Consider the following 27,702-nt stretch of genomic DNA (forward strand, 5'->3'; position numbering starts at 1 on the left):
GTGGGGGTGGGGCTGGAAGCCAGGACCCCTGGGTTCTCTCCCCGGCTCTGGGAGGGGAGTGGGGTCCGGGGGGTGGTGGGTGGGGGAGGGGCTGGGAGCCAGGACTCCTGGGTTCTCTCCCCAGCTCTGGGAGGGGAGTGGGGTCCGGTGGTTGGAGGGTGGGGGAGGGGCTGGAAGCCAGGACTCCTGGGTTCTCTCCCCAGCCTGGGCGGGAGGGGAGTGGGGTCCGGTGGTTGGAGGGTGGGGGAGGGGCTGGGAGCCAGGACCCCTGGGTTCTCTCCCCAGCCTGGGCGGGAGCGGTCTCTTTAAGACCATAGAGACACTCAGGAGTCCTCCAGCCTCCTCCCAGAGGGGCCTCTCACTCCCTCGCACCCGCTCTATCTTGTACTCGATGCTCGGAGCCTCTCTGGGAAGCTCCGTCTCTATGGTGAGCGGCGGCCGCTCTGGGCTGTGAAACCATAGAGCGCGCGCAGAGCCCCGCCCCGCCCGCGCGGCGGGAGGGACCCAGGCGTCCGGGGCAGCCCGTCACCCACGAGCGGGGAGCCCCGCCCCCAGCGGCAGTGCGGGCCGGTGCCGCGGGCCCGGACTCCTGGGTTCTCTGCCCGGCCCCGGGAGGGGAGCCGGGGGCCCGGACTCCTGGGTTCTCGGCCCGGGCCCGGGGGGGGGGCGGGGGCCCGGACTCCAGGGTTGTCTGGCCGGCCCCGGGAGGCCGGGGCCCGGACTCCTGGGTTCTCTGCCCGGCCCCGGGAGGGGAGCGGGGGCCCGGACTCCTGGGTTCTCTGCCCGGCCCCGGGAGGGGAGCCGGGGGCCCGGACTCCTGGGTTCTCTGCCCGGTCCCGGGAGGGGAGCGGGAGCCCGGACTCCTGGGTTCTCTGCCCAGCCCCGGGAGCGGGAGCCGGGGGCCCGGACTCCTGGGTTCTCTGCCTGGCCGCGGGAGGGGAGCGGGAGCCCGGACTCCTGGGTTCTCTGCCCGGCCCCGGGAGGGGAGCGGGAGCCCGGACTCCTGGGTTCTCTGCCCGGCCCCGGGAGGGGAGCCGGGGGCCCGGACTCCTGGGTTCTCTGCCTGGCCCCGGGAGGGGAGTGGGAGCCGGGGGCCCGGACTCCTGGGTTCTCTGCCCGGCCCCGGGAGGGGAGCGGGAGCCCGGACTCCTGGGTTCTCTGCCCGGCCCCGGGAGGGGAGCGGGAGCCGGGGGCCCGGACTCCTGGGTTCTCTGCCCGGCCGCGGGAGCCGGGGGCCCGGACTCCTGGGTTCTCTGTCCGGCCCCGGGAGGGGAGCGGGGGACCAGACTCCTGGGTTCTCTGCCCGGCCCTGGGAGGGGAGCGGGAGCCGGGGGCCCGGACTCCTGGGTTCTCTGCCTGGCCCTGGGAGGGGAGCGGGAGCCGGGGGCCCGGACTCCTGGGTTCTCTGGCCGGCCCCGGGAGCGGAGCCGGGGCTGGTGCCGGGAGCCCGGGGTGCCCGGACTCCTGGGTTCCCAACACGAAAGAAGACGATGTCAGTCCATTTTCCCTTTTTTTATTAATATATTTTTATTAAATTTCTGTTTTGTTTAAATCTGCAAGACTTTTGTTTTCAATCCCAAAGACACGATATAAGAAATATCCAGTGGAAAAGGCAATCGGGGGAGGGGGCGGCGGAGCAAGGCCGGAGCAAGGGAGGAGAAAGCCAGCCGGGAGGGAGGTAGAAAACCGCAGGGCCGCGGGGACTGGAGTCGATTATACACATTCCCAATACACTGAGCATCCTCATGCATTTTCCGGGGGACTGAGAGGGAGATTCCTGCCAGGGGGTGCCCCCAAAGGGCCCCCCAACTTGCTAACCCTGCCCTGGGTGATCGGAGGGGATGTATCCCCCATAACTTTACAGCCCCCCTCTAAGTCAACACGTATCTTGGGGTATCATTGCATTCCCCTCCCATGGTCAGGCAGGACTATCTAGCCTCCCTCATTGCCCTAAATCGTGTCTCCCTGCCTTCCAGAAGGTGGGACTTCTTGTTTTGCACCCGCCGATCTCTGCAAAAAGGCGGGACTTCCTGCTTTGCTCCCCTTAGGAGTCTTTTCCACCCTCCAGAAGGCAGAACTTCCTCTATTGCACATCATGTCCCTTTAAAAAGGTGGGACTTACTGTTCCACCACTCTGATGAGTATCCTCTACCCTGCCGAGGGTGGAACTTCCTGTATTGCACCGTCACATCCCTACAAAAGGCAGGACTCCCCGTTTCGCCCCTTAGGGGAGTGTTCCCTACCCACTTCTTGTATTGCACCATCACATCCCTGCAAAAGGCGGGACTTCCTGTGTTAAATGCTTGGGGTGGTTCTCCTGAAGGAGGCACTTCCCCACCCTCCAGTAGATGGTGTTCCACACCATGAGGTCCCTGCTAAGCCCTCTAGGAGGCAGGACTTCCTGTCTGACCCCTTTAGAACCATCCTTCCAAAGGCGGGACTTCCTCTTTTGCCCCACTAGGTGTAGCAGCTGCCCCTCAACAGCGTCGCACCAGGACTGAGCTCCCCAGTTACCCCCCCAATGACAGAATCGCCCCCTTCACCCCCTTTTTAATGTTTTAACTAGTTATTTCATTCAGACGCAGCGAGAAGAGTTAAAAAAGCAGAAATAAAAGTTTGCCATTTTTGTTTGGTTTTGGAGGGGTGGGGCGAGCACACCCCCTGCTGGGATTCCCCCCCACTCCCAGCCCTGGGGTCCCCCATCCCCGAACCCCAAAAGAAGGAGTGCATTAAGGGGAAAGGAACCTCAAATTTCAAATGGGGGGGGTTGTCGTGGTCTCAGACAAAGAGAAAGAGAAATCTGCTAGAAAGAGCCCTTCATATGTAAACAATCTAGAGAGAGAAGGAAGGGGGCAGAGCGGGACGGAGGAATGAACGACACAGACCGACAAAGAATGAGAGAGAGAAGAACGAGTGAGAGAGGGAATGAGTGACAGGTGGGGTGGGGGAAGGGGCAGAGGGAGAGGTCTGGTGGGGAGCCGCCCCCCACCCCGTCTCAGGTGAGAAGCAGAGAGAACAGGTGAGCCAGGCAGATGTCAATCAACACGACGGCCAGAACCACCAATGGGTGAGCTCCCTGCAAGGGAAAAGGGAGGGGTGAGACACGCCCCCCGACACCCCTCCTTACCCTCTCCCCAAACACCCCCTTCCCCCATAACCCTACCCCAGCCGACGCCACAGCCCCCCCATACACCTCCCAACTCCCCAGCCTCAACCCCCACCGCAAACACACCCACAACTTCCCACCCCACATCCCCACCCTCCATGTGACTCCCAGCCCCCGCCCCACTCCTCCCAGAGCCGGGGAGAGACCCCAGGAGTCCTGGCCCTCTGCCCCCCCCCACTCAAACCCCCTAGAGCCCCTTCCCTCCCAGAGCCGGGGAGAGAACCCAGGAGTCCTGGCCTCTGCCCCCCACTCAAACCCCCTAGAGCCCCTTCCCTCCCAGATCTCGGGAGAGACCCCAGGAGTCCTGGCCCTCTGCGCCCCTCAAACCCCCTAGAGCCCCTTCCTCCTAGAGCCGGGAGAGACCCCAGGAGTCCTGGCCTCTGCCCCCACTCAAACCCCGTGAGAGCCCCTTCCTCCCAGAGCCGGGAGAGACCCCGGGAGTCCTGGCCTCTGCCCCCACTCAAACCCCCTAGAGCCCCTTCCCTCCTAGAGCCGGGGAGAGACCCCAGGAGTCCTGGCCTCTGCGCCCCCCCTCAAACCCCCGAGAGCCCCATCCCTCCCAGAGCCGGGGAGAGAACCCAGGAGTCCTGGCCTCTGCCCCCCACTCAAACCCCCTAGAGCCCCTTCCCTCCCAGAGCCGGGGAGAGACCCCATGAGTCCTGGCCTCTGCCCCCACTCAAACCCCCTAGAGCCCCTTCCCTCCTAGAGCTGGGGAGAGAACCCAGGAGTCCTGGCCCTCTGCGCCCCCCCCCTCAAACCCCCTAGAGCCCCTTCCCTCCGCGAGCCGGGGCGAGACCCCCGGAGTCCTGGCCTCTGCCCCCACCCAAACCCCGTAGAGCCCCTTCCTCCCAGAGCCGGGAGAGAACCCAGGAGTCCTGGCCTCTGCACACACCCCCTCTCAAACCCCCTAGAGCCCCTTCCCTCCTAGAGCCGGGGAGAGAACCCAGGAGTCCTGGCCCTCTGCGCCCCCCCTCAAACCCCCTAGAGCCCCTTCCCTCCCAGAGCCGGGGAGAGACCCCAGGAGTCCTGGCCTCTGCCCCCCCCCTCAAACCTCCTAGAGCCCCTTCCCTCCCAGAGCTGGGGAGAGAACCCAGGAGTCCTGGCCTCTGCCCCCCCACTCAAACCCCCTAGAGCCCCTTCCCTCCTAGAGCCGGGGAGAGACCCCAGGAGTCCTGGCTCCCAGCCCCACACGCTCTAAGTCACCAGACCAGCAACCCCCTCCCCACCGCCAGTGCCTCCCAGCACCCCCCACTGCGGCTGTGCTGGGCGGGGCTGGGATGCTGCAGTGGGGCGGGAGGGATGCTGGATGGAGGATGCAGTTGCTATGAGACAGGAGCCAGGACACCAGCCAATCCCGAGGAGCGTCATCAGCTGGGCCCTGCCCACAACCCCCCTCCCAGCTCGGGAACGGGAGTGGGGGCTGGTGGTTTGGGGGGAGGGGCTAGGAGCCAGGACTCCTGGGTTCTCTCCCAGCTCGGGGACGGGAGTGGGGGCTGGTGGTTTGGGGGGAGGGGCTAGGAGCCAGGACTCCTGGGTTCTCTCCCAGCTCGGGGACGGGAGTGGGGGCTGGTGGTTTGGGGGGAGGGGCTAGGAGCCAGGACTCCTGGGTTCTCTCCCAGCTCCGGGACGGGAGTGGGGGCTGGTGGTTTGGGGGCAGGGACTAGGAGCCAGGACTCCTGGGTTCTCTCCCAGTTCCGGGACGGGAGTGGTTTGGGGGGAGGGGCCAGGGCCGCCCAGAGGATTCCGGGGGCCTGGGGTCTTCGGCGGCGGGGGGCCCTTCCGTTCCGGGACCGCCGCCGAAGTGCCCCGAAGACCCACGGCAGGGGCCCCCCCCCGCCGCCGAATTACCACTGAAGCGGGACCCACCGCCGAAGTGCAGCCCGGTCTTCGGCGGTAATTCAGCGGGGGGGCCCCACCGTGGGTCTTCGGGGCACTTCGGCGGCGGGTCCCGGAACAGAAGGGCCCCCCGCCGCCGAATTACCACCAAAGACCGAGCTGCACTTCAGCGGCGGGTCCCGCTTCGGGGGGTCCTTTTGCCCCGGAGCGGAAGGACCCCCCGCCGGCGAAGACCGGGAGCGTAAGAAGCTCCTGGGCCCGGCCCCGCGAGAGTTTTCTGGGCCCCCCGGAGCAAGTGAAGGACCCCGCTCCAGGGGACCCGAAAAACTCTCGTGGGGGCCCCTGCTGGGCCCAGGGCCTGGGGCAAATTGCCCCTCTTGCCCCCCCCCACTCTGTGCGTCCCTGGGAGGGGCTAGGAGCCAGACTCCTGGGTTCTCTCCCAGCTCAGGGACAGGAGTGGGGGCTGGTGGTTTGGGGGGAGGGGCTAGGAGCCAGGACTCCTGGGTTCTCTCCCAGCTCCGGGACGGGAGTGGTGGCTGGTGGTTTGGGGGGAGGGGCTAGGAGCCAGACTCCTGGGTTCTCTCCCAGCTCAGGGACAGGAGTGGGGGCTGGTGGTTTGGGGGGAGGGGCTAGGAGCCAGGACTCCTGGGTTCTCTCCCAGCTCCGGGACGGGAGTGGGGGCTGGTGGTTTGGGGGGAGGGGCTAGGAGCCAGGACTCCTGGGTTCTCTCCCAGCTCAGGGACAGGAGTGGGGGCTGGTGGTTTGGGGGGAGGGGCTAGGAGCCAGGACTCCTGGGTTCTCTCCCAGTTCTGGGAAGCGGGGGAAGAAGGGGGTGCCCCTTTGCCCCTCTTACCTGTCTCACGGCTGCTCCTGTCTCCTTCTCACCCTGAGCCGCAGCCCCCACCCCCAAAGGCAGCTTGTCAGCCCCCAGTCCAGAGTGCCCCAGGGGTCCTGCCACCTCTGGCCCCGCCTGGGGCTCCCCAATATCCAGCTGGGGGAGCTCTTCCTCGTAGTCCTCCTCTTCCTCCTCTTCCTCCTGGAGGCTTCCAGAGCTGCCGCTGCGGGGGGTGCCCACCAGGGGGCGCCCTGCCTCCCCCTCCTCCTCATCCCCCTTCCACAGTCCCTCGGGTGGGAACCCCGGTGTCCGGGCAGGGAACCTCCGGCACCCCCACTCATCCTCAGGGTCTGATGCATCAGCAGGGGGCACTCGAGGGGGTCCCCCGTTCTCCAGAGGGTGCCAAGTCCGGCGGGAGTCCCCCCTCCAGGGCTGCAGCGGAGTGGGGGGGTAGCTGGGGTCTGGGGTCACATCGGATGGGGTGACCCCATTTTCGTAGACCCCTGGGCTGTCATATTCTAACAGGTCCGTGTCGGTGCCTTCGGAGTCCAGGCGGGGCCGTGGCTCTGGGTTTTGGGGGGCAGAGAGAAAAGGGGGGTGATAGCATCCCACAGGGTTCAATGCCCCCCACAAATTCAGCCCCCCCACACTGTCAGGAGAATCCAGGTTTGGGGGTGCAGGGAGAAAAGGGATGTGGGGGGGTCAGGAATTGGGAGGCAGAGACAAAATGGGTGCTGTGGGGTGAGAAAAGGGATTCCAAATCACCCCCATCCAAGCGTGGGGAGCGGTGGATGCCCCTTCCTCAACCCGGCACCCCTGTACAGAGGGAGAGCTGGGCCGGGGGGGCTCCCCAGACCCCTTCTTCCCTGCCCCACCCCCCAAACTCACCAGGGTCGTCCAGGATGGGCTGAAGATCCTGGGCCAGGATCTTGGCCACTCGAGCCGCCTCCACGGCCTTCTCAGCGGAGGCCAGCGCGGCCGTGGCCTTCAGCCGGGCATCGGCCGCCCTGGGGAGAGGGCAGGGTGGGTCTCTGTGGGGTGGGGCCTCCCCCACCCAAGCCTGCCCACCTATCCTGCACCCATCCCCAGTGCAACCAACCAAGCCCCCAGCCTAACCCCCAGCACCTACCACCCATCCCCATCCATCCTACCCCACAGCCCCCATCCCCTGCCATCGCCCCACTCGCAGCCACCCACCCAGCCCCCACCCTGCGCCCCGGCACCTGTTCCCACCCACAGTTACTGATCACACCCCCTGGCCCCCAGGAATCACCCCGACCCCGCGCCCAGCCCCCACCTTGCCCCTGCACTTCACCCACCCCCCAACGCCCTCCCCCCTCCATGCCAGGGGAAGTGCCCTTCCCCCCCCACCAGCCTCTCCCCCCACCCCATGCCCAGTGGATGCTGCTGCTCCGCTGTTTCCACAGCAACTGCCAGCCAATTGCTGTTGCCATCACCCAGTTGCCTAGGAGACCAGGCAGCCTCTGCTAGGCCCTTGCACACACTCCATGTAACGTCTTCCCCACCCCCAGCCCCCAACCATGCCCTGGCTGGGGACGGCAACATGGGGGGGAGGGCAGGGAATGGTGGGGGAAAGAAAGAAAAAAAGAAAGAGACAAAACGAGACACAAAACGAGACACAAAACGAGACAGCCAGCGAAAGAAATAATTAACGAAAAGCAGCAGAGAAGGCGCGTGCCAGAGGAAAGGAGAGAAAAGCAAACTCCAGCCAGACAGAGAGGAGCCAGCATCGCTGTTTGTTGGCTGAGCCAACGTCTCAATTCCAGTGCTGGGCAAGGACACACGTTCTGGCAGCCAAGTCCATCCACCCACCTGTTTTCCCTATGCCAGCTAGAAACCCAATAGTCCCCAAGAAAGCACCTCAGTATGGTCAAGTTTGGGCGGTAGGGCCTTCCCCTCCACCACCCCAGTCTCAGCAAGGCCTCCACACCATTCACCCAGCCTCTCCTCCGTCCAGGCCAACTGGACAACTTTCAAGATGACTGCCCCAACTGGGGTAGCTTGAACCAACGTTCAAATGGCCGTCCCAACTGGGGTCATTAGAACCAACTTTCAAGGTGACCGTCCCAACTGGGGTCATTAGAACCAACTTTCAAGGTGACCGTCCCAACTGGGGTCATTAGAACCAACTTTCAAGGTGACCGTCCCAACTGGGGTCATTAGAACCAACTTTCAAGGTGACCGTCCCAACTGGGGTCATTAGAACCAACTTTCAAGGTGGCTACTCTTGACTCACCCTAATGCAGGGTGAACTCCCGCTTCCTAGTAGGGGTGGGACTTCTTCTGCAGCCCCTCAGCTGGCCACTGGGACCTCCCAGTTCATTTGCCTACTGGGACTCCATCGTTAATTAGTTCCCATCCAGCCCCTGTTGCACCCATGCATGCCCGCAGGGAGGGTGGTTGACAAAATAATGTGCCTCTGGGAGAATGGACAAGTTGGTGTTCCATGGTCATTTCAACCAGCTTTCAAGATGGCTGCTTAGTTGGGGAGGTCACTTGAGTCAACTTTAAAATAGCTGCCCAGCTGAGGGTGGTCTGAACCTGATTTCAAGATGGCTACCCCAGTTGAGGGTCACTTGATTCAACTTTCAAGATGGCTACCCAGTTGGGTTGGCTTGGGGGTGTCACTTAACCCAAGTTTCAAGATGTCTACCCACTCGGGGGGGTCACTTGAGCCAACTTTCAAGATGACTGCCAGTGACTCCCTCATGACCTCTCCCCATCGTGGTTTGAGGTCCCCCTTCCCAGGCAGGAAGTGAAGGTTCAGGAAGGAGGGGAAATGGCACCTGGGGAAGGGGTTGTGGGACAAGAGGCCCCTCCATGTGGATGGAGGAGTTATGGCTTTGGGCCTACTGAGGCCTACAAGGCCTATCTGAAGCCTGGGCCTTGCCTAGATTTGTGGCCAGGAGAAAAGGCAGTGTTCTGGGGTGTTTTTCAGAGGTGAATCCCAGGACCCAGAGGGGGCTCCCTGCCCAAGCCCCTGAAGCCCAACTCAAACCCCAGTGCCACTGCAGGCCCCAGAGAGTGTAACAGGGTGTGTTATTTAGATACACATCCACTGCCCCCCAACCACACAAAATACACACCCACCCACCCACACACCCATTCCTCTACATCTCCCCTCCCCTCTGCACCCACTCCCCTCCTACATCCCCAATCCCCTGTCCCCCTTTCCCCCCAAAACCCACCCCATGCTCTGCCTCCACATCCCCCACTCCTCCATGTACCCCATTCTCCTCAGCCCCGTATGTCCCCACCCCACATTCCCCTCCACAGTCCCTCTCCCCCCACACTCCCTGCACTCCCCCACCCCACCCCACAGCCCGCCAGCGGCCACCGTCTGCCAGCTGACCTGGTGGCCGCCATCTCCTGCTTCTGCCTGGCCAGGCTGACGGCCCTGCGGGCCATCTCCACCGCCCGGTCCACCTTCTCCTTCACCTTGCTGCGCCGGAGCGGGATGAGGTTCTTCACCTTGCCGCTCACCAGGCGGTTGAGCTTGTACTTGCCCTCTTCCTTGGTGCCGTCGGGGTAGGTGCTGCGCCCGTAGCCGTGCCGCCGGTTCCCCAGCCACTCGCCTTCGTAGCGCAGCCCGTTGGAGCGCCGGCTGACCCCGTAGCCGCTGCGCCGGTCGGCACGCCACTCCCCGGCGTACACCTCGGTGGAGGAGCCCTCGATGGCCAACCGCGACGGCATCTCGGGGGGTTCGGTCTCGGCGTAGCTCAGGGTGGTGGCTTCGCTCCCGGTCGAGCTCACCCCGGCTTCACTCTTCAGCGAGCCCCGCTTGCTGCCCAGAGAGGCTTTGGACTCGGCCCGGCGCACCCGCAGGCCGCTCAGCAGCAGGGAGCGCCGGAAGAAGAAGCCTCCCGTCTTCTTCTTGGCCCCCTTGCGGAAGTCCGGGTCACCGGGGAAGGCCAGCACGAAGCCGCCCCGGGAGCCCGAGGCCGGGCTGTCCCCCGGGAGCAGCGGAGGGGGCAGGGGAGGGGGAGGGAGCGGAGCAGGGGGCACACCGGGGTCGGGGTCGCTGCGGAGTGATTCCAGCGAGGTGCGGCGCAGGGAGCACACCAAGGCAGCCTGGCGGTAGGGGACGCTCTGGCGAACACCATAACCGTGCCGCTTCCCGGATTGCCACTGACCCTGGTAGGTGCCTGCAAAGGAGGGCATGGGGGTTAGAGGGGTGGGGGATGGAAATTGGGCAGACAAAGGGAGGAAGTGAATGTGGAAGTAGAGGGAGGGAGGGTGGAACTGCAGGGATAGAGGGGTGAGTGATGGACCTGGGTGGATGGAGGGAGGGAGGATGGAACCGCAGGGATAGAGGGGTGGGTGATGGACCTGGGTGGATGGATGGAGGAAGGGTGGGCGGGAGGGTGGAACCGCAGGGATAGAGGGATGGATGGCTGGTGGATGGATGGAGGGAAGGAGGGTGGAACCACAGGGATAAAGAGGTGGGTGATGGACCTGGGTGGATGGATGGATGGAAGGAAGGAGGGCGGGTGGAACCACAGGGATAGAGGGATGGGTGGCACGTGGATGGATGGAGGGTGGAACCGCAGGGATAGAGGGATGGGTGGCAGGTGGATGGATGGATGGAGGGAGGGAGGGTGGAACCGCAGGGATAGAGGGGTGGGTGATGGACCTGGGTGGATGGATGGAGGGAGGGTGGGCGGGAGGGTGGAACCGCAGGGATAGAGGGATGGGTGGCTGGTGGATGGATGGAGGGAAGGAGGGTGGAACCACAGGGATAAAGAGGTTGGTGATGGACCTGGGTGGATGGATGGATGGAAGGAAGGAGGGAGGGTGGAACCACAGGGATAGAGGGATGGGTGGCAGGTGGATGGAGGGAGGGACGGTGGAACCACAGGTATAGAGGGGTGGGTGATGGACCGGGTGGATGGATGGAGGGAGGGAGGGTGGAACCGCAGGGATAGAGGGGTGGATGGCAGGTGGATGGATGGAGGGACGGTGGAAACACAGGGATAGAGGAGTGGATGGCAGGTGGATGGATTGAGGGAGGGTGGAACCACGGGGATAAAGAGGTGGTTGATGGACCTGGGTGGATGGATGGATGGAAGGAAGGAGGGAGGGTGGAACCGCCGGGATAGGGGGGTGGGTGATGGACCTGGGTGGATGGATGGAAGGAGGGAGGGTGGAACCGCAGGGATAGAGGGGTGGGTGATGGACTTGGGTGGAGGGAGGAGGGAGGGAGGGAAGAAGGAGGGTGGAACCGCAGGGATAGAGGGTGGGTGATGGACCTGGGTGGATGGATGGAGGAGGTGGAAGAGGGGTGCAGGTGGATGGATGGGAGGAGGGTGGAACCAATGGACCTGGGTGGATGGAGGGAGGGAGGGAGGGAAGAAGGGAGGGTGGAACCGCAGGGATAGAGGGGTGGGTGATGGACCTGGGTGGATGGATGGAGGGAGGGTGGAACCGCAGGGATAGAGGGGTGGGTGATGGACCTGGGTGGATGGAGGGAGGGAGGGAGGGAGGGAGGGAAGAAGGGAGGGTGGAACCGCAGGGATAGAGGGGTGGAACCACGGGGATAAAGAGGTGGGTGATGGACCTGGGTGGATGGAGGGAGGGAGGGAGGGAAGGAGGGAGGGTGGAACCGCAGGGATAGAGGGGTGGCTGGCTGGCGGATGGATGGAGGGATGAATGCGGATGCAGCGATGGCCTGCAGAACAGGGCAGGAGAGTGGATGGCGCGTGGGCCTGTGTACAGACGTGGTTGGATGGAGGGAGCGTGAAGCTGGGCAGATGGAGGGCTCGCGCGTCTGGCCAGACAGACAGATCCCCCCTTCCCCTCTCTCCCGCCCCCACCCCGGAGCTGGCACCCGGCCGCCCTCACCTCCGTCGGCGTAGGTTTCGGTGCCGTAGCCATCCTGCAGCCCGTCCCTCCACATGCCCTCGTAGGTGACTCCGGAGTGGCTCTCCCAGACGCCGGCCCGGCCCTTCAGCCCGTGGCTCCACTCCCCCTTGTAACACCACTTGCTCTTGCGCTCCACGCCCAGCCCTTCCCGCTTGCCCTGGCTCCAATGGCCCTGATAGGTGTTGCCGCTGGGCCAGGTGTAGACGCCCAGAGACTCGAACCCGCGCCGCCACTGCCCACTGTACTCGCCCTGGGCTCCAGGGCCGGTGCAGACCCCGTACCCGTGCGCCCGGCCCTCCTGCCAGTCACCCACGTAGCAGCCGCCATCGTCAAAGTCGAACCTGCCCCCGTGGGACATGCATGTAATGAGGCCCCGCCTCTCCCGGCGCCGGCTACCCACAGGACCCTGCGCTCATCGCCGGGGCCGGCCCCACCGCGCGGGGCTGGCGGTAGGTGGCAGGATCAGGGTGCCATCTGGAGCAGCAACTTCCACTCCTCCGACAGGTGGACAATGGGACCAACAGTCGTATGTCAGTCCTGGAGTTCTTCCCCTACAGCTGGAGTGAGGTCCCAGACTTCGCCACCTACAGGCAGGGCAACAGTCGCACGCCACGCCTGGAGTCCTGGCCCTTACAGTCGTAGGGAGATCCCCGGCTTCGCTGTCTACGGTCAAGTGTAGCTACAGGTGTACGAAGAACCAGTTCTCCTCCTACAGGTGGACAGTGGAGCTACAGCAGTGTGACACTCCTGCAGTTCTCCACCTACAGGCACATGGTGGTCGGGGAGAGGGGAGTGTTTACAGTCAGAGCAACCTCTGAGTTCTCTGGCTACAGATGTGTACTTCAGCTCCAGTCATACACAAATCCCAGACATCTCCACCTACAACCATTCAATGGAGATACAGTTATACAGACATCCTGGAGTTGTCCCCTACAGGCGCACGGCAGTGGTACAAAAGTCCAGACTTCTCCACCTACAGGTGTAAAGTGGGGGTCAGTCATACAGCAGTCCCAGACATCTTTGGCTACAGGCGTATGGTTGCTTCCACACCTACAGGAATCTGGCTATGGCTGTATGGTGCCCTACAGTAAGACTACAGCCTGTAATTCTGTAGCTACTGGGGTATGGAGGCTGTCTGATTACACCCGTGTGTGGCTCCTGGAGTTCCCTGGTCACAGATGTAGTATAGTCCTGGACTCCATGTGTTACAGGCAGACAGTGGCCCCCAAATCTGCAATGACTTGGTTTTGGCTCTGCACTGCCATGCTGTGACCTGGGAGTCTCTGTATTTTACGGACAGATGGGGGCTGGGAGTTCTCTGGCTACAAGTGTGCAACAGTCCTTGATTTCTCCAGCTACAGGCATACAGTAAGTCCAGGGGTCTTTTGTGATAGGTGAGTCCTATGTTCTGTAACTACAGGTGTAGAGTGGTCCTGGAGTTCTTGGCTACAGGTGTACAGCCATCCCAGGGTTCTCCGGCTACAGGCATACAGCGGTCCTGGAGTTCTCCAGCTACAGGCGTACAGCGGTCCTGGAGTTCTCCAGCTACAGTCATACAATGGTTCTGGAGTTCTCCAGCTACAGGCGTGCAGTGGTCCTGGAGTTCTCTGGTGACAGGTATATAGCAGGGACTGTATTTCTCCAGCTACAGGCAGAGAGTGGTCGGTTCTCTGGCTACAGGCAGATAGAGCCCTCTAGACTTACAGCCACCTGGTTATGACTGTGCTGCCAGGCTTGGAATTCTTGGTGTTCTACAGCCCAGGAGTTCCCCAGCTACAGGTATAGTGTCCAACAGGCGTAGAGCAGGCCTTGGGAATCTCTCGCTACAGGTGTCGGGATGTGCTCCCGGTCCCCTGACTCAGAGAGGCTCCAGGTGTTCCCAGGAAGCAAACGAGCTGCTGGGGGTGTGGAGCGGAGCCGGGGGGCCAGGGAGGGCTCCCAATAGTGGCCTCATGATGTGGGGTACCTACAACGAAAGAGGGTGAGAGAGTGGCTGGCCGAGAGAGGGAGGGACAACCAGACGCCCAACTTAGAGAAACAGACAGCCTGAAAAATATCCCCAACACACACACAGACAAGGGGCAGGTCCCATCCCCTCCAGCAGGGGGCAGCAGGGACATGATAGATAGATAGATAGATAGATAGATAGATAGATAGATAGATAGATAGATAGATAGATAGATGATGGGTGGATGGATGATGGGTGGATGGGGATAGATAGATAGATAGATAGATAGATAGATAGATAGATAGGTGGATGGGGATGGATAGACGGATAGACGGATGGATGATGGGTGGATGGGGATGGATAGACGGATAGACGGATGGATGATGGGTGGATGGGGATGGATAGACGGATGGATGATGGGTGGATGGGGATGGATAGACGGATAGACGGATGGATGATGGGTGGATGGGGATAGATAGACGGATGGATGATGGGTGGATGTGGATGGCTAGACGGATAGACGGATGGATGATGGGTGGATGTGGATGGATAGACAGATAGACGGATGGATGGGGATAGATAGACGGATGGATGATGGGTGGATGGGGATGGCTAGATACTCACTCACTCTGTATTTATTCCGAGAGGCAGAGAAGAAGCAGGAAGCGGCTCCATGCGGCCAGGAAAGAGGGAGGTAGAACAGCCCAGCTAGAGAGCCGGACACACCCAAGGCGGCGCTGCGCGGGGAGGAATCTCGTCCATGCTCTGGAGGCGAAAGAAGGGAGCGTGAAAGGAGGGTTGAGTGGGGCTGAGAGGAGGAATGGGGGGGGTCAGGGCCGGAGGAATGGGGGGGCTGAGAGGAGGAATGGGGGGTCAGGGCCGGAGGAATGGGGGGGCTGAGAGGAGGAATGGGGTCAGGGCCGGAGGAATGGGGGTCAGGGCCGGAGGAATGGGGGGGCTGAGAGGAGGAATGGGGGGTCAGGGCCGGAGGAATGAGGGGGGGCTGAGAGGAGGAATTGGGGGGTCAGGGCCGGAGGAATGGGGGGGGTCAGGGCCGGAGGAATGATGGGGGCTGAGAGGAGGAATGGGGGGTCAGGGAGGGAGGAATGGGGGTCAGGGCCGGAGGAATGGGGGGCTGAGAGGAGGAATGGGGGAGGGAGCTGAACCAGCTCAGAGGGGGAGTGAATCGGAGGGAATTTCCAGCTGGAGAGGGAAGATCTCGGGGTGCGGGGAGGGGGCAGGGAAAGCGAACCTGAGCCGGAGCCCGGAGCCCGGAGCCCGGAGCCGGGAGCGCAGGGATCCCCCGGCGGGCGGAGAACCGGCCGCTGCCGGAGGGGGAGAGACGCTCTCCCGGGAGCGGAGCCGGGCGAGGGATGGAGGGAAGGTGGAAGGCGGCGGCGGAGGAGTGTGTGAGCGGGGGGGGGGCTCCCGACAACACCCCCCCCTTGCGGGAACGGGGGAAACGTAACGGGGGGCGGGAGGCCAGTTACGTCCCGCCCCTTTTCCACCCGTAATAGACCCCCCTGCCCCGCCCCCCTAACAGACCCCCCTGCTCTGTCCCCTCCCCGCCCCCTTAACAGACCCCCTGCTCTGTCCTCCCCGCCCCTTAACAGACCCCTGCTCTGTCCTCCTCCACCCCTTAACAGACCCCCTGCTCTGTCCCCTCACCCGCCCCCTTAACAGACCCCCCGCTCTGTCCCCGCCCCCCACCCTCTTTACAGACCCCCCTGCTCTGTCCCCTGCCCCCACCCTCTTTACAGACCCCCCTGCTCTGTCCCCTCCCCCGCCCCCTTAACAGACCCCTGCTCTGTCCCCTCCCCGCCCCCTTAACAGACCCCCGCTCTGTCCCCTCCCCCACCCCTTAACAGACCCCCTGCTCTGTCCCTCCCCGCCCCCTTAACAGACCCCGCTCTGTCCTCCCCCACCCTCTTTACAGACCCCCGCTCTGTACCCCCGACCCCGCTACAGACCCTCCACTCTGTCCCCTCCCCACCCCTTAACAGACCCCTGCTCTGTCCCTCCCCGCCCCCTTAACAGACCCCCTGCTCTGTCCCCTCCCTCCCTTTACAGACCCCCGCTCTGTCCTCCCCGCCCCCTTAACAGACCCCGCTCTGTTCCCCCGACCCCGCTACAGACCCCCCGTTCTGTCCCCTCCTGCGCTTTACAGACCCCGCTCTGTCCTCCCCGCCCCCTTAACAGACCCCTGCTCCGTCCTCCCCGCCCCCTTAACAGACCCCGCTCTGTCCCTCCCCGCCCCCTTTACAGACCCCGCTCTGTCCCCTCCTCCCTTTACAGACCCCGCTCTGTCCCCTCCCCGCCCCTTTACAGACCCCGCTCTGTCCCCTCCCTGCCCCTTAACAGACCCCCGCTCCGTCCTCCCCGACCCCTTAACAGACCCCCGCTCTGTCCCCTGACCCGCTACAGACCCCGCTCTGTCCTCCTGCGCTTTACAGACCCCTCCCGCTCTGTCCCCTCCCCACCCCTTACAGCCCCCGCTCTGTCCTCCTCCTGCCCCCTTTTTCAAACCCCCAAAGGAGGCAGACAGAGGATGCAGAAACAATCTCTCAGGCCCGTGGCGGGTGGCTAGTACCCGGAGAGATGGAGATGGGGAAGGGGGGAAGGGCGGGGGTCCCCAAGCCCCAACCCTCATCCCCCCTCCCCAAATGGCCCCCTGTTCCCAAATCCACCTTCCCAAACCCCCAAAATCTCCCCTTCTCCTTGCCCCACCCCTCCTCCCTGATGTGTACCCCAATACTTCCCTCATGCCCACTCCCTGCCCCCATCTACTCCGTGCCCCCTTCCTGCCCCCATCCCCAGAACTACCCTGCTTTTCTCTCATAAGAACATAAGAACATAAGAAAGGCCGTACCAGGTCAGACCAAAGGTCCATCTAGCCCAGTATCTGTCTACCGACAGTGGCCAATGCCAGGTGCCCCTGAGGGAGTGAACCTAACAGGCAAGGATCAAGTGATCTCTCTCCTGCCATCCATCTCCATCCTCTGACGAACAGAGGCTAGGGACACCATTCTTACCCATCCTGGCTAATAGCCATTTATGGACTTAGCCACCATGAATTTATCCAGTCCCCTTTTAAACATTGTTATAGTCCTAGCCTTCACAACCTCCTCAGGCAAGGAGTTCCACAAGTTGACTGTGCGCTGCGTGAAGAAGAACTTCCTTTTATTTGTTTTAAACCTGCTGCCTATTAATTTCATTTGGTGACCCCTAGTTCTTGTATTATGGGAATAAGTAAATAACTTTTCCTTATCCACTTTCTCAACGTCACTCATGATTTTATATACCTCTATCATGTCCCCCCTTAGTCTCCTCTTTTCCAAACTGAAGAGTCCTAGCCTCTTTAATCTTTCCTCATATGGGACCCTCTCTAAACCCCTAATCATTTTAGTTGCTCTTTTCTGAACCTTTTCTAGTGCTAGAATATCTTTTTTTAGGTGAGGAGACCACATCTGTACACAGTATTCGAGATGTGGGCGTACAATGGATTTATATAAGGGCAATAATATATTCTCAGTCTTATTCTCTATCCCCTTTTTAATGATTCCTAACATCCTGTTTGCTTTTTTGACCGCCTCTGCACACTGCGTGGACATCTTCAGAGAACTATCCACGATGACTCCAAGATCTTTTTCCTGACTCGTTGTAGCTAAATTAGCCCCCATCATGTTGTATGGGGTTATTTTTTCCAATGTGCATTACTTTACATTTGTCCACATTAAATTTCATTTGTCATTTTGTTGCCCAATCACTTAGTTTTGTGAGATCTTTTTGAAGTTCTTCACAATCTGCTTTGGTCTTAACTATCTTGAGTAGTTTAGTGTCATCTGCAAACTTTGCCACCTCACTGTTTACCCCTTTCTCCAGATCATTTATGAATAAATTGAATAGGATTGGTCCTAGGACCAATTACCCCAAAGGAGACCCCCCATACAGGTCACCCCAGCTCCCTACCCCCCAAAAGCTGATCCACTGGCTCTCTCCAGCCCCCCCATGGGCCTCAAACTCAACCCCCACAAAATCTTGCTCCCCCACTTCCCTCTAGTCCTTCCCCACAATTCCTGCCATCCAAACCTGCTTGTGTCCCAGACCCCCAAGAGGGGACCCAAAGACCCCCCTCCCCAGAGGAGTGTAACCCAATAGCCATCAGGGCTCCCAGATCCCAGTTTGGGGTCGGGCCAATCAGGGCCCGCCCATCCATCCCTCCTTCAGGCCATCCGTGTTCTGGGGCTCAGAGATGGGAGGGGCCCCCCCGCCCACCACCACGGTCTCCCCGGTGATGTAGCTGGCGTCGGGGGAGCACAGGAAGGAGACGATCCCGGCACAGTCGGACGGGACCCCCAGCCTGGGGAGAAGAGACAAGGTGAGCCCCGGGGGAGGGGACTGGGCAGGGGGTGGATGGATAGAGGCTGGGGGGAGGATCCCAGAGAATGTGGGTCAGGAGTGAGGGGCACCGGCAGGGCTGGCGGGGGCAGGGCTGGGCTAGCAGGGGCTGCAGGTCAGGAGTGAGGGGCACTAGTGGGGCTGGGGGGAGGATCCCAGAGACTGTGGGTCAGGAGTGAGGAGCACCGGCAGGGCTGGCGGGGGCAGGGCAGGGCTAGCAGGGGGCTGCGGGGCGGGAGTGGGGGGCACCGATCAGTGGGGTGGGGGGGCTCACTCACCCCTCCGTAGAAGCTGTCACAAGAGCCACCTTGTTGGCCAGGTGCCCTGGTTCGCCCCGGCGGTGCCCATCGCCCGCAGCGACCCCCCCCCACGGGACAGCGGATCCCGGTGCCCAGCCCCCCCCACATGCCACCTACGGACTCTGCCCACAATACACGGACCTCAGTAGTTGTGTCCTCCCCCCTCCTCTTTTTAGGTTAGGTCCCACCCCCCGTCTCATTTTGGACCTATCCACTTGGGGCGCGGTTGGCCATTGAGAACAACGAGGTATTTTCAATGTGTCTGGGGAACGTGCGGGCTGTTTGTGTGTATCTGGGACGGTGCAGGCCGTGGGGAGGGTTGACCTGGGGGTGCTGCGGGGGGGTTTTACTGGGACTGTCTGCGTTGGTGCTGGATGGTGCTGGGATATCGGGGGTGTCTTCACTTGAGGGATGATCCCTGAGCCAGGAGGGGGATGAGGCCAGGTGACACCTTCTGCCGGGAAACTGCACAAAGTGGCGGGGGGGGGAGGCTGGGTGAGACGGCTGGAGGGGGTCTCAGTTTGGAGCTGGCTGGGGAAAACGGTGGGAGGCCCAGAGCCGGGGTCCAAGCTCCCTGCCCCCCCAACAGGGGCCTGACTGAGGGGGGTCCTGTTGTCTGTACCTACAAGCTCTGTTCTACCGTCGAATAAACCTTCTGTGTTACTGGCTGGCTGGGAGTCCCGGTGAATCGCAGGAAGTGGGGGGTGCAGGCAGGGCCGGCTTTAGGCCGATTCCCTGGAATCGGGGCCACGCCTAAGAGGGCCCCGCGCCTTAGACACCTTTTTAATTTTTTTTACCTACCCGGCAGCGGTCCAGGTCTTTGGTGGCACTTTGGCGTCAGAGGGTCCTTCACTTGCTCTGGGTCTGTGGTGGCATTTTGGCGGTGGGGGGTCTGGAGCGAGTGAAGGACCCCGGCCGCCAACGTGCCACCGAAGACCTGGACCGCCACCAGGTATTCAAGTCGGGCCCCACAGTTCCTAAAGCCGGCCCTGGGCGCAGGCCCTGTCTCCCCCACACTCCATGACAGCTGGTGGCAGCGGTGGGATCGGCTGCACCCCGTGGACGGCGCTTCCTGCAGTAAGTGCCTGGGGAGCAGTAAAACGAAGGGGGATTAACGAGAAGGAGGCGTGCTGAGGGCTCCCAGAGGAGCTACGCTGAACCCCTGGGAGGGTGTGACCAGCGAGGACTGTTGCAGTAACGGGGTCCCCCTGGGGACTGTGGTGAGCGGTTTCAGGGGCACAGGAGTCTGCGGCTTGACCCCGGGAAAGAGGTGGTGACCTGGAGAAAGGCTGGCGACCTCGGGGTTCCTGCCAGTCCACGGCAACTCGGGAGCAGCGGGAAGATGTATCACCATCTCCAGAGGGCCCTGGTGGAGCTGAGCAGGCAGAGGGGGCTGCGCATTGGGACGCTCACCAACGCCTGGTAAAAACCCCACAACCGGGGCTGATTTTACAGGGACAAGGTACAAACGTGGCTTTGCGACCGTGTGAAGTTCAGCTGCGGACGCGTTATCCTCCGAAACAGCCCCAAGCACACGCCGACTTTTGGTGACTGTTAAACCCGGCGTCTTCTCCGCGTTGGTTTTGCTAAAGGCGCCGCTCTGACTCGTAGCAAATCCAGCGGGTTTTTCATTGTTTCAGGGTTTAACACGCAGAGCAGCCAGAGGGAAAAGGGAGCTGGCCCGGAGATATTCTCACCCAGGTTACGAGACATTGTCTCCCGCAGACAAGACAATCCGAAATCGTCAATAAACCAGATTAACCAAAGCATCGGGGGGAGATTTTCTAGCAGTAACGGCTTTGGTGTGTTGGTTTATTACATTGTCTGGACACACTAGAGAAACGTTTGCTGTTGTTTTTCTACAACCCTTGACGTGGTACTTTTATCCAACAGGGTTTTGAAGCGTTGGCCCTAAACTCTTCGCTCTGAAATATCGCGCAACCGTCGAATACAAGAGGACGAACGGTTGGAACGTGCCTGTTGACCAAAGACGGACGCGCCGAATGTCACCCCGCACTGAAACCAAGAGGCCGTCAGTCTGCGAGCGCTACGTTATAACTACCCAAGAAAACGTATTCTAAGAGAAATGGCGGCTGGTCGCACCGACTTCACCAACGTGGCATTTTGACCCTACATTGGCGTAGGACCTGGCGAGCTCGGGGGCTATGGATGACCCTCTGGAAAACAATCACAAATCTCACAACAGTATGTACATTTTTTAATTGGCAACCTCACTTGACGCTCGGTCAACTGGAAGAGTCTCTAAAGTCAACATTTGTACGTCTGGAAAGAAAACGTTGAGCTGGTCCGATACCATCTGGTTTATGAGGGATGGTGACATGTTTGCTGCCGTATGAGCTTCCACTTTTAGTTGGTTGGCCAAAGCCATGGAGAAGTAGTTGACTATGATTAAAAGGAGGTCTCTGGATACAGATACAACGTACAGGGTCGTCCTTCCTATCGGTAAACACTGGCTTTATTTTGATTTTCCCAGTCCTCAGCTGCAGCTGTAGGAAGAACTTTGCTACACAGGCACAACCGAGGAGAAAGGAAACCCGCCGCGTTTCCCGTTTGGCCGTAGCGTTGGTGCTGAAATTCAGCGCCGAATGAGTAACAACAAAGGCAATGAACCAGCCTGTCTTGTGCCTCAGCCACGCCCGGGAGCCTTTCGGCGATTCCGCACGAACGGGACCAACGGTCACCAGAAGGGGCACGAAGACGCTCGTGGAAACGCCAGCGCCGTCCCTGGGCTCCGGAGGCGAAATGGTTGAGCTGTCGGGTTGAGTTGGTAACACGACAGCTCGACAGCTCTGTGCAGGCAGAGCCGGGCGAGGGACGGAGAGAAGGTGGAAGGAGGCGGAGGAGGAGTGTCTGAGATGGGGGGCAGCGCTCTGCAAAACACCCCCTTTGCGGGAACGGGGTGGGGACATAACCTGGGAGGGCAGGATTCCAGTAAGCCCCCCCCTTCGACACACCTACTATAGCCCCCGTCCCCTCCACCCCACTAAAGACCCCCTTTCCCTGCCCCCATGAGAGACCCCTGCCCTTCCCCCTTCCGTCCCCTCCCCTGCAGCCATGATAGAGACCCCCTGACCCCTCCTTCGCCTCCCCCATGAGACCCCTGCCCCTCCCCCTTCCATCCCCTCCCCCTGCAGCCCTGAGACCCCCTGCCCCTCCTTCCCTCCCCCATGAGACCCCTGCCTCCCCTTCCATCCCCTCCCCTGCAGCCCTGAGACCCCTGCCCCCTCCTTCCTCCCCATGAGACCCCTCCTTCCCCTTCCAGCCCCTCCCCTGCAGCCCTGATAGAGACCCCTGCCCCTCCTTCCCCTCCTTCCATCCCCTCCCCTGCAGCCCTGAGACCCCTGCCCCCTCCTTCCCCTCCCCATGAGACCCCTCCTTCCCCTTCCAGCCCCTCCCTGCAGCCCTGACAGAGACCCCTGCCCCTCCTTCCCCTCCCCATGAGACCCCTGCCCCTCCCCTTCCGTCCCCTCCCCTGCAGCCCTGATAGAGACCCCTGACCCCTCCTTCCCCTCCCCATGAGACCCCTGCCCCTCCCCTTCCATCCCCTCCCCTGCAGCCCTGAGACCCCTGACCCTCCTTCCTCCCCATGAGACCCCTGCCCCTCCCCTTCCATCCCCTCTCCTGCAGCCCTGAGACCCCTGACCCCTCCTTCCTCCCCATGAGACACCCCTGCCCCTCCCCCAAACGAAGGATGCAGACAAAGGATGCAGCAACAATTTATCAAGTCTAGAACACAGAAAGATGGGGGAAGGTGGAAATGGCAGGGGTCCCAATACTCAGCCCCCTCCCCACATGGGGGCCATCCCCCCAAATCCATCACCACAGCCTGCCTAAATCTCCCCTTCTCCTCCCTGCCCCACGGTTGCCCCCCCAAATTGCCCGCCTCCTCCCAGATGTGTACCCCAACTTCCCTCATGCTCACTCCCTGCCCCCCATCTACCCCTTGGGCCCCCCCTTCCTGCCCCATCCCCAAAACTCTCCTGCTTCTCTCTTCCCACAGAAATCCCCCCATACAGGTCACCCCAGCACCCTGCCCCACAAAAGCTGATCCACTGGCTTTCTCCAGCCCCCCCAAATCTTGCTCCCCCACTTCCCTTTAGTGCCACCAACAATTCCAGCCACCCAAACCTGCTTCTCTCCCAGAACACCCCCCCCCACCCAAGGAGTGCACCCCAAAGGCCAATCAGGGCCCGTCCGTCCGTCAGGCCATCCGTGTTCTGGGGTCAGAGGCGGGAGGGGGCGCCCCCACCCACCACCACGGTCTCCCCGGTGATGTAGCTGGCGTCGGGGGAGCACAGGAAGGAGACGATCCCGGCACAGTCAGACGGGACCCCCAGCCTGAGGAGAAGAGACACAGTGAGCCCCGTGGGAGGGGACTGGGGGGGCGTGTGGGGATGGACAGAGGGGTGTGTATGGGGAGGAGGGAGGGGAGGGTGTGTGTATGGGGAGGGATGGACGGGGGATGAGGAGGGGTGTGTATGGGGATGGGGGATGGGGATGGAGGAGGGGTGTGTATGGGGATGGGGGGATGAGGAGGGGATGGATGGATGGGGATGGAGGAGGGGTGTGTATGGGAGGATGGGATGGAGGATGGGGGGAGGATGGACGGGGGTGAGGAGGGATGGACGGGGATGGGGAGGAGTGCGTAGGGGTGGATGGGGAGGGGCACGTGGGGGTCTGGAGGACGTTGGTACCTTTGCACTCTCAGGTTTTCCATCATTTTCTCCTTTACGGCCTCCTCCTTCCACAGCTGGAAGAAAAACAGAGTTGGGGGTCACTGCCCCGCCCCCAGGTGAGGCCCCGCCCCCAGGTGAGGCCCCGCCCCAGCCCCTCGCCCCCGCACTCACGGCTGCGCTGAAGTGGGTCTGGATGATCCCGGGGCCAGGCAGTTGATGCGGATGCTGCGGGCGCCGAGCTCGGGTGCCAGGGCCTTGGTGAGCCCCAGCAGGGCCGTTTTACTGACGCTGTAGGGGCCCAGTGCCTGGGGGGGTGGGGGGGAGATGGGGGTCAGCACGGCCAGTCCCTGCCCCGCCCCGCCAGCCCCTGCCCCTCTGCCCCAATAGCCAGCCCCGCTCCTCCCCACCCCTGCAGCCCCCTGCTCCCGCCAGCCCCGCCAGCCCCTGCCCCTCTGTCCCAATAGCCAGCCCCGCTCCTCCCCACCCCCTGCAGCCCCTGCTCCCCGCCAGCCCCTGCCCCTCTGCCCCAATAGCCAGCCCCGCTCCTCCCCCCACCCCCCTGCAGCCCCCCTGCTCCCCGCCAGCCCCCTCCCGCGCCGGGGCCGGGGCGTCTCACCGGGAAGGGGGAGAACCCGGCGATGGAGGAGACCAGGACGATGGAGCCGCCCCTGCACGGAGAGAGGGAATGAGCCAGAGACAGAGACCTGCTGCCCCCGGGCTCCCCATTCCTCGTCCCCCCTCCCCGTGTATCCCCTCGCCCCTCATCGCCCCTCCCGCAGGTCCTCCCCGTGTGTCCCCGTCCCCTCTCATCCCCTCCCGGTTCCCCCTCCCCGCAGGTCCCTCCCCTGTGTGTCCCGTCCCCTCTCATCCCCTCCCGGTTCCCCCTCCCCAAGTCCCCACTCACCCCCGTTTCTCCATGTGGGGCACGACCAGGCCGACCAGCAATGCTGATGCTGTCACATTGATCTGCAGGATCTGAAGGGGGGGATCAGGGGGAGTCCAGGTTCTGCCCCCCATTGCCCCAGATGCCCTCCTGCCCCACACTCTGCCCCCCAGCTGCACCCAGGGCCCTTTCCCCTCCCCACCCCATCTGTGCCCCCAGCTGCCCCTCTCATCCAATGCCCCCTTCCACTCCTCTGACCCCAGCTGCCCCCAGCTCCACTACATCCCCTAGTCTCCCAACCCCTCTGAGCCCAGCCCCCTCCCAGCTCTGCCCCCACCCCCACCTTGTTCCACACGTCCTCGCTGGCGTCCAGCGTGCTGCCGAAGAACGGGTTCACGGCCGCGTTGGAGACCAGGATGTCGATACCCCCGTGACGCTCTAGGGCCTGGAGAGATGAGACGTAGTGGGGCCGGTTACGGACCGCGATCGGCGCCCCCTGGGCCAGGTGCTGCCCTCCCAGGGCCAGGGAGAGAACCCAGGAGTCCTGGCTCCCAGCCCCCCTCCTCTAACCACTAGATCCCACTCCCGTCCCAGAGCCAGGAGAGAACCCAGGCATCCGGGCTCCCAGCCCCCTGCTGTAACCACTAGACCCCACTCCCCTCCCAGAGCTGGGCAGAGAACCCAGGCATCCGGGCTCCCAGCCCCCTGCTATAACCACTAGACCCCACTCCCCTCCCAGAGCCAGGAGAGAACCCAGGCATCCGGGCTCCCAGCCCCCTGCTGTAACCACTAGACCCCACTCCCCTCCCAGAGCTGGGCAGAGAACCCAGGCATCTGGGCTCCCAGCCCCCTGCTGTAACCACTAGACCCCACTCCCCTCCCAGAGCCAGGAGAGAACCCAGGCATCCGGGCTCCCAGCCCCCTGCTGTAACCACTAGACCCCACTCCCCTCCCAGAGCCAGAAGAGAACCCAGGAGTCCTGGCTCCCAGCCCCCCTGCTGTAACCACTAGACCCCACTCCCCTCCCAGGGCCGGGCAGAGAATCCAGGCGTCCGGGCTCCCAGCCCCCTGCTGTAACCACTAGACCCCACTCCCCTCCCAGAGCCAGAAGAGAACCCAGGTATCCGGGCTCCCAGCCCCCTGCTGTAACCACTAGACCCCACTCCCCTCCCAGGGCCGGGCAGAGAACCCAGGCGTCCGGGCTCACCGTGGCTACCAGGCGCTCCCGATCCTCAGCTCTGCCCACGTGACACACGGTCCCGGACACGGGGAGGTTCTGGGCTCGGAGCTCTGCCACGGCTCGATCCACGTTACTCTGCTTCCTGCTGCTCAGCACCACATGGGCCCCATCCTGCGCCAGGCGCTGGGCGACAGCGAACCCGATCCTGGGGGGAGAGCAGGGTCGGGAGTGAGGGGCACCGGGGGGGGATCCCGGGGGCTGCAGGTCAGGAGTGAGGGGCACCGGGGGGGATCCCGGGGGCTGCAGGTCAGGAGTGAGGGGCACCGGGGGGGGATCCCCGGGGCTTCGGGTCGGGAGTGAGGGGCACCGGGGGGTATCCCAGGGGCTGCGGGTCAGGAGTGAGGGGCACCGGTGGGGTTGAGGGGGGGGATCCAAGAGGCTGCGGGTCGGGAGTGAGGGGCACCAGTGGGGCTGGTGGGGGGAGGATCCCAGGGGGCTGCAGGTCGGGAGTGAGGGGCACCAGTGGGACGGGAGGATCCAGGGGCTGTGGGTCAGGAGTGAGGGGCACCGGTAGGGCAGGGGGTTGCAGGTCAGGAGTGAGGGCACCAGTGGGGCTGGGGGCATCCAGGGGCTGCGTGGCGGGAGTTGGGGGCACTGGGGTTGGGGATCCCAGGGGCTGCGTGGCGGGAGTTGGGGGCAGTGGGGTTAGGGGATCCCGGGGCTGCGCGGCAGGAGTTGGGGGCACTGGGGGTTAGGGGATCCCGGGCTGCGGCGGGAGTTGGGGGCACTGGGGGTTGGGGATCCCGGGGCTGCACGGCGGGAGTGGGGGCACTGGGGTTGGGGAGATCCCGGGGCTGCGGGTCTGGAGTTGGGGGCACTGGGGGTTGGGGATCCCGGGGCTGCGGGTCGGGAGTTGGGGGCACTGGGGTTAGGGGATCCCGGGGGCTGCGGGTCGGGAGTTGGGGGCACTGGGGGTTGGGGATCCCGGGGCTGCAGCGGGAGTGGGGGCACTGGGGTTGGGGGATCCCGGGGGCTGCGGGTCGGGAGTTGGGGGCACTGGGGTTGGGGATCCCGGGGCTGCGCGGGAGTTGGGGGCACTGGGGTTGGGGATCCCGGGGCTGCAGATCGGGAGTGAGGAGCACCAGTGGGGCTGGGGGCATCCAGGGGCTGCGTGGCGGGAGTTGGGGGCAGTGGGGTTGGGGATCCCGGGGCTGCGCGGCAGGAGTTGGGGCACTGGGGTTAGGGGATCCCGGGGGCTGCGCGGCGGGAGTGGGGGCACTGGGGGTTGGGGATCCCGGGGCTGCGGGTCGGGAGTTGGGGGCACTGGGGTTGGGGATCCCGGGGGCTGCGCGGTGGGACTTGGGGGCACTGGGGGTTGGGGATCCAGGGGCTGCGTGGCGGGAGTGGGGGCACTGGGGGCTGGGGATCCCGGGGGCTGTGTGGCGGGAGTGGGGGCACTGGGGTTGGGGATCCAGGGGCTGCTCGGCGGGAGTGGGGGCACTGGGGGTTGGGGATCCCGGGGCTGTGTGGCGGGAGTTGGGGCACTGGGGGTTGGGGATCCCGGGGGCTGCTTGGCGGAGTTGGGGGCACTGGGGTTGGGGATCCCGGGGGCTGCGGCGGAGTTGGGGGCACTGGGGTTGGGGATCCCGGGGGCTGCGTGGCGGGAGTTGGGGCACTGGGGTTGGGGATCCCGGGGCTGCGCGGCGGGAGTTGGGGGCACTGGGGGTTGGGGATCCCGGGGGCTGCAGATCGGGAGTGAGGAGCACCAGTGGGGCTGGGGGGGATCCAGGGGGCTGCGCGGCGGGAGTGGGGGGCACTGGGGGGGGGGTGGGGGGATCCAGGGGGCTGCGGGGCGGGCGTGGGGGGCACTGGGGTTGGGGATCCAGGGGCTGCGCGGCGGGCGGGGGGGGCACCGGGCGGTGGGGCGGGGGGGGGCACTCACCCCTCGGTAGAAGCCGTCACAAGAGCCACCTTGTCGGCCAGGCGCCCCCGGCTCGGCCCGGCGGTGCCCATCGCCCGCAGCGACCCCCCCGCGGGACGGGACCCCGCCAGCCTCAGCCGCCCCACATGCCGCCTGCGGGCTCGGCCGGACACGCCGCCCCTGGCAAGGAGAGAGCGTCAGGGGCCGCCAGTGCTCCCCCCCCGCGGGCCCCCCCGCCGTGTGGGGACTCTGACCCCCCCCGCCCCATGGAGCTGCCCCCGCGGGAACCCTCCTCCGCCCCATGGAGCTCTCCCCCGCCGTGTGGGGACTCTGACCCTCCCCTGCCCCATGGAGCTCCCCGCGGGACCCTCCCCTCCGCCCCATGGAGCTGCCCCCCGGAACCTCCCCCGCCCTGTGGGGACTCTGACCCTCCCCTGCCCCATGGAGCTGCCCCCGCCCTGTGGGGACTCTGACCCCTCCACGCCCCTCCCCGCCCCATGGGCTCCCCGCGGGGACCCCCGCCCTGTGGGGACTCTGACCCCTCCACGCCCCTCCCCCTCGCCCCATGGAGCTGCCCCCCCGCGGGGACCCCTCCCCCAGCCTCGCCCCGCCCCCACAAAATGTCGCTCCCACAAAACTTTTCCCTTTCGCTGGCA

The 27,702-nt window shown here is 63.7% G+C and overlaps 2 protein-coding genes across 4 annotated transcripts; both read right to left on the reverse strand.

Moving 5' to 3' along the window:
- Positions 1-1,543: 1,543 nt before the first annotated feature.
- JPH4 (junctophilin 4) lies at positions 1,544-15,051 on the reverse strand. Of its 3 annotated transcripts, none has more exons than XM_039498284.1 (7): positions 14,921-15,051; positions 14,297-14,433; positions 11,700-13,686; positions 9,211-10,003; positions 6,726-6,844; positions 5,856-6,403; positions 1,544-3,076 (listed from the first exon to the last, which is right to left on the reverse strand). In XM_039498284.1, exons 3-7 carry the CDS (start codon positions 12,076-12,078, stop codon positions 2,996-2,998), a joined length of 1,920 nt encoding a protein of 639 aa, XP_039354218.1. In that variant the 5' UTR covers positions 12,079-13,686; positions 14,297-14,433; positions 14,921-15,051; the 3' UTR covers positions 1,544-2,995. The 3 variants fall into 3 exon arrangements, with proteins under 3 accessions (XP_039354218.1, XP_039354220.1, XP_039354221.1); XM_039498286.1 differs by having other exon boundaries at positions 14,293-14,433; XM_039498287.1 differs by lacking the exon at positions 14,921-15,051 and having other exon boundaries at positions 14,297-14,445.
- Positions 15,052-22,429: 7,378 nt separating this feature from the next.
- Positions 22,430-27,242, reverse strand: LOC120380538 (dehydrogenase/reductase SDR family member 4-like). The gene is given in 8 exon segments (XM_039498315.1): positions 22,430-22,724; positions 23,081-23,136; positions 23,230-23,367; positions 23,679-23,730; positions 23,967-24,037; positions 24,289-24,390; positions 25,153-25,330; positions 27,068-27,242. Coding segments are annotated over 8 exon segments (783 nt in total). The 5' UTR covers positions 27,139-27,242; the 3' UTR covers positions 22,430-22,609.
- Between the last annotated feature and the right edge of the window lie 460 nt (positions 27,243-27,702).

This window comes from Mauremys reevesii, linkage group 13 (genome assembly GCF_016161935.1).
Source record: "Mauremys reevesii isolate NIE-2019 linkage group 13, ASM1616193v1, whole genome shotgun sequence".
Taxonomy (NCBI): domain Eukaryota; kingdom Metazoa; phylum Chordata; order Testudines; family Geoemydidae; genus Mauremys; species Mauremys reevesii.